Raw genomic sequence first — 5,774 nt, forward strand, 5'->3', positions numbered from 1 at the left:
TAATGAAAATATATATTGCTTAGATATTCATTATTATTTTTTTTAATTAAAATTTTTCTTCTGTTGTACCATATCTTTCATGTTTCGACACCCACCAACCTTCTGATAATACAAATCCATTAATGGATAATTTTCAACACCCAAATTTATAAAAACAAATCATAAATTTTTTAACATTAATTTAACTTTAAATATATTTTATGAATTAAACTTCACAACTCAAATTTTATTAATAAAAAATAATCATTTTATTACTTGTTGTTTTCTTATCAATGCACTCATGTTGTGCATAGGTTGGTTTGTGAGTCTCTAATTACAATACCTCCAATCATGTTTTTCATTAGTGTGACAACCGACACCTCAATTTTATGATATTTCAAAGAAAAAAATATAAAAAATTCATCTTCACATAAATTAATCCATCATCTCTTAGCATTATTCTTATACTTTGCAGTATCTTATTATTATCAAACCACCAAACACCTTTGCAGTCTCTCTCCAGATTCTTCCAATTCTCTCCTCTCTCAATCCAAGCCACATGGCAGTATACACGTCGGTAAACGTCTTTTCTGACGTAGGACAATCACAGTCTACACGTGGCAACCAAGAAGAGGATTAGGCCTGTTCACATTTGTTGTCATAGGGCCCACTCGGAGGATATTTGTCCCCTGAGGATTGAATTGTCTCGTCATGAATTTTCACATATAGGTATGAGGACTATGAAGCATAAATTGATTATATGTAATAAGTTAATTCTAATATGCTTTTGATTATCATTCAAGTAAACCGGTAACTAAACAATAATAATACATAAAATTCTTGAAAATTTTAAAAAATAAGAACATATTTATAATATATGAAGGTAGTAAAAAATTATATAATAAAATAAATAACAACATCCTTCTAAGTATATAAATTTACAAGAATACCCTTACATTATCGATGAATAGAGCTTAAATGATATCATTCTTAGTCTAACAAATCATTGAGCTAATAGAAAAACTTGGCCTAATCATAATTAACCTTAGTTTTTAAGTTTCTTGGGTATGATATCTTCATATGAGGTTTGATCTTGCATATGTTGTTTATTCTTAAAACTCAATCAAATTTATGAGATTTCTTGGGTATTTATTTGATGTCTACAAATTAGGTTTGATCTTGCATATGCTATTTATCGACAACAGAATAAAAGCATATTAACTTACTATAAAATTTCTATATCATATACTCTAGAATCCTTAATTATGTCAATTAGTGGAAGTTATTTGAGGTAAGGGTGTAAATGGGTAATGGATGAAACAAGTAATGGGTATTCTATTATCCACTCTATTTACCATACCTTTGTTTTGTTACTCATCTCACCTGAAAGGATAACTGTTTACTTTGTAATGATTAAATAAACGTATGTATAAATAGATAATTTAATTTTATATTATTTTATAACTACATAAACATGGTAATAAATAGTTTACAATAATTAAAAATTAAAATTAAACTACAACATCACATAAGATTTATATAAATATAATAAATTAGATAAGTAGTTTTTCAATCTTTAACTATATGTTTTAGTGTACAAAGTAGAGTCTAAATTAAACTTTCAAAAGGCACATCATGCTTGTCGGTTTTTTTTTGCATCTTAGATGTTAAACTTGTTGTTTTCTTCTTCAGTATTGCCCCAATATGTCAACTTAGAATTGGAAAAGGCTGTTGGTACAAAGGCAAAGCTCTCTCCAAGTTTGTCCTCTCTCCGTAGTTTCTAATAATTAAAAATTAAAATATTTTAAAATATACAGTAATTTCAAATTTTATTTATTAATAATATTTTTCACTAAATCTTAGATAAGTTGCTTATTTTATTTTATTTTATTTATTAATAATATTTCAGATTCTTCAAAGGCCAAAATATAAAAAATTCATCTTAACATAAATTAATCCATCATCTCTTAGCATTATTCTTATACTTTGCAGTATTATATACCCACCAAACACCTTTGGAGTCTCTCTCAAGCATCTTCCAATTTTCTCCTCGTCTCAATCCAATTTTCTACACGTCGGTAAACGTCTTTTCTGACGTAGGACGATCATATTCTACACGTGTCCTTTCGCTGCTTTCCTTTTCACATTTTCTGTCATAGGGCCCACTCAGAGGATATTTGTCCACTTAAAGTAATTTCACCTTATAAAAATAGCCGGCTCACTGTTGTGTGCTTAACTGGTTAAATCCACGTTGTTTTAATGAGATTAGTCACGTGAAAGGTATTAAACGGACCATTTAATGCAGAAATAAATTTCCCTCCACCAAGAAAATATGGAGGAATTAAGCGTCCGACTCCTATAAATAGGCTACCTTGTAATCCAGTGTTCATAGCAAGCAGTTGTAGTAGTAATCCACAGGTCGTTTTTCTTTTTAGTTTGATGTTTTGTTTATGCAATGCAGAAAGCCGAAAATTTTCTTCCTAGTTATTTTCTTACAGAATCAATACTCTGATACTTGTAGGAACTACACGGAGACTCCGTAGCCATGGATCGTCTGATGAATATCAGTTTATTCACGTTGTTGCTCATCTTAGCTTTCGTTTCCCACGGCTTCTGTGATGATTTTGATGTATCTGTGGAAGAGTATGTGCGGATGAAGCAATACCTTGCGTCTGTGAACAAGCCCCCGGTGACGACGATCACGGTGAAATTTCTAAACGCACGCTGCCTATTATCGTTTTCAAATATTTTAGTTACTTTTTCTGAAGGTTAATGCATTCAATTTCATCATATGGAAGTAGACCAAGGCCGGAGATGTTTTCGATTGTGTTGATATAAACAAACAACCATCTCTGGATCATCCTTTACTCAGAAACCACACAGTGCAGGTGCGAATTTTTCCTTTTGCTTTTAATTTGCTTAGGTTTCTGATACTCTCTGGTACAGGAGTTTTGATAAATGAATTCGTGTTACAGCTCGAACCTCCTTCATTTCCACCTATGAAGAAGCTCAGGCCTTCATCCTACATTAGCATGATGACAGAAAAAGACGACGAGGGTTGCCCACTGGGAACAGTTCCAATGACAAGAGTCCACAAGGAGGACTTGTTAAAATTTGGTTCAGTGGAGAACTACAACAGCAAGTATGGACGAAGTGGCTACCAGCCCTTGGGCCAAGGAGCAAATCATCTGGCAAGTATCCTTCCTATAAACAACTCCGAATTTGTTCTTTAGATATATTGTTTACACAAATAATTGTTACATTTCATTTGTGTCATTCAGTATGCAACAAAGAGAATACTAGGTGGCCCCTACTATGGAACTCGAGTGACAATAAACGTATGGAAGCCAGTGATTAATACCCAAAACAATGAAGTATTCAGTCTAGCCCAGTTATGGTTTGTCAATAGTGGCCCTGTACTTAACACTATAGAAGCCGGATGGCATGTAAGTAACAAGTGTTCTAATCTACTCGATCAGTTTGTGGAAATTTAGCTTCTTCTATCATATAGGAGTGGATTATCTTTACTGCAGGTATATCCAGCATATTACGGAGGCAGCACTGAAGTTCGCCTCTTCGTTTACTTTACAGTAAGTCCTAAAAAAGCTCCCATTAATCTTTCAGTAAAGATCATTCCCTGTTACCATCAACTAATGTCTCTATGGTGTGGCAGGCGGATAATTACGTAACCATAGACTGCTATAACGTTAAGTGTGGGTTCGTCCAAGTACACCCAAGAATAACTCCTGGAATGATATTGCCAAAGGTCTCTACTAAAGATGGAACTCAAGAAGAAATCACCATTTCCGTGTATAAGGCTAACAACCCTAGACATTGGTGGCTCGGGTATGAAGACAGTAATGGTTATGTATCAGTTGGGTACTGGCCAGAGAACCTCTTCAACTCTCTAGCTAATCACGCAAACAGGATCGAGTGGGGAGGAGAAACGGTTTCTTATGTTAAACCAGGCGTAACTTATCCTCCAATGGGGAGTGGTAGATTCCCTTCTGAAGGCTATAAAAAGGCAGCTTATATGAGTAATATGAAGGTGATAGACAGTAGCATGCAGTTCGTAGATGCCCCAAGTAATCTTATTCCAAATAAACCAACACCACGATGCTATGAGTTAGGAGACAACCCGGCTGATGTTCCCACGATTGGCCCACACTTCTATTTTGGAGGACCGGGGGGCACTTGTTGAACTGCACTTCCATGGCAGCATTGAATCACGAACCCTAATTATCTAGTAGTGGTAGTAGTAGTTATCTGTAATAAGCAGATGGCGTTGTGTAATAGCTTGTCGAAAGTTTATATTAAAATAAATGGGTACTTACTATTTGGTACCTAATATGATCGTCCAATCTTCTTCTTGGCATATCAAGCGATTGAAGCCATAGTTACTAAAATGTTTTAGATAGTAGAAAACCCCACTTCAAAGATTAATGAACGACAAGATCACACTCATTGCCAGATGGTAATTGTCATGGAATTCTTTAACTTGGAAGTAAGTAAGCTGATGAAAACAAGATTTTTAGTAGAAGAAGCAATTGTTCCTGTCTGGATACTGCAACTCATTAATGGGGCTACTGAACAGAGAAACTTCATTATCAGTTGTTCTTGTCACTGTTCATACCTGTAGAGGAATCTAAATGCCAAAATGCCAACAACATGAAAAAAAACATCTTCACATAAATTAATCCATCATCTCTTAGCATTATTCTTATCCTTAATTAATTTTAGATAATCCTTTCTCATTATTATCTACCCACCAAACACCTTTGCAGTCTCTTTCCATATTCTTCCCAATTTCTCCTCTCTCAATCCAAGTCACATGGCAATCTACACGTGGGTAAAATGTCTTTGGTAAAATGTCTTTGCTGAAGTAGGACAATCACAGTCTACACGTGGCAAACAAGAGGAGGACTAGGCGATTTTGGTGAGGGTGCCCTTTCATTGCTTTCCTTGTCATATATGCTGTCATAGGGCCGAGGTTATTTGTCCCTTGAGGATTGAATTGTTGGTTAAACGGGCAAATAAATAATTAATAATATATAAAATTCTTGAAAATTTTAAAAAATAAGAACATATTTATAATATATGAAGGTAGTAAAAAATTATAAAATAAAATAAATAACAACATCTTCCTATGTATATAAAATTACAAGAATACCCTTACGTTATCGATAAATGGGTAAACATGTAAACAATAGATATTATCTTATTCCATTTTATTTTGATAAATAGTAAAACAATAAATAAGTAAAATTACCTAATTACATACACAACTAAGATATTCCGCTTTTAAGTTTCTCTATCATCAACTTCATCCTTCAATAGAGCTCCAATGGTTTTAGAGAGTTTTCAATTGCGTCCATTTTTGCTCTTTCTATGCTTATCTTGTATGCCCTTTTGAATAGGAAATTTTCTTTCGTTATTGCTCTTTCTAACTTGTTTAGCGCAACTGTTTGAGGCCTAAAATCTGCCCCTTCATGTTTTCCGTCGGTTTTGTGTGGCTACGTTGCTATCTTCAGTTGATCTCAGGCTGTTTCGTCCGGGGGGGGAGACCTTCAATCTGCTCCGTTAGGTAAGTTCTTCAGTCTTCCTGTCTTCCCTACAACGCCAAAGGAACGCAGCACAGAGACGAGAATCGAGATCGATAACACCTTCTACTCCTTTGCTCTCTTTCAGCCTTTCAAGTAACCTAATCTCATGCTTCTTTCTTTTCTTTTCTCTGGTTTCTGATTGCCCTTCACCAACTTGTGTCGTCGAAAATCGGCGATCGTGACCGACATCCC

The 5,774-nt window shown here is 34.5% G+C and overlaps 1 protein-coding gene across 1 annotated transcript; it reads left to right on the forward strand.

The window, feature by feature from the left end:
• The first annotated feature begins 2,383 nt into the window (after positions 1 to 2,383).
• Positions 2,384 to 4,180, forward strand: LOC137949457 (protein neprosin-like). Its single transcript, XM_068795506.1, has 7 exons — positions 2,384 to 2,397; positions 2,501 to 2,683; positions 2,781 to 2,867; positions 2,955 to 3,170; positions 3,261 to 3,425; positions 3,513 to 3,569; positions 3,653 to 4,180. The coding sequence occupies exons 2-7, from the start codon at positions 2,525 to 2,527 to the stop codon at positions 4,178 to 4,180; spliced, it is 1,212 nt and encodes a 403-aa protein (XP_068651607.1). The 5' UTR covers positions 2,384 to 2,397; positions 2,501 to 2,524.
• Positions 4,181 to 5,774: the final 1,594 nt, after the last annotated feature.

Source organism: Aristolochia californica, unplaced genomic scaffold, assembly GCF_029961685.1.
Source record: "Aristolochia californica isolate CCGP_79_NKW_82.1479 unplaced genomic scaffold, dmAriCali1.0.hap1 SCAF_14, whole genome shotgun sequence".
Classification (NCBI taxonomy): Eukaryota; Viridiplantae; Streptophyta; class Magnoliopsida; order Piperales; family Aristolochiaceae; genus Aristolochia; species Aristolochia californica.

Bases quoted from the DNA above. Each gene is read 5' to 3' on its own strand.
- LOC137949457 (XM_068795506.1), top strand. From the start codon at position 2,525: ATGGATCGTCTGATGAATATCAGTTTATTCACGTTGTTGCTCATCTTA. The intron at 3,171-3,260 runs GCAAGTATCCTT...TGTGTCATTCAG, and splicing joins GCCAAGGAGCAAATCATCTG to TATGCAACAAAGAGAATACT. The intron at 3,426-3,512 runs GTAAGTAACAAG...TCTTTACTGCAG, and splicing joins CTATAGAAGCCGGATGGCAT to GTATATCCAGCATATTACGG.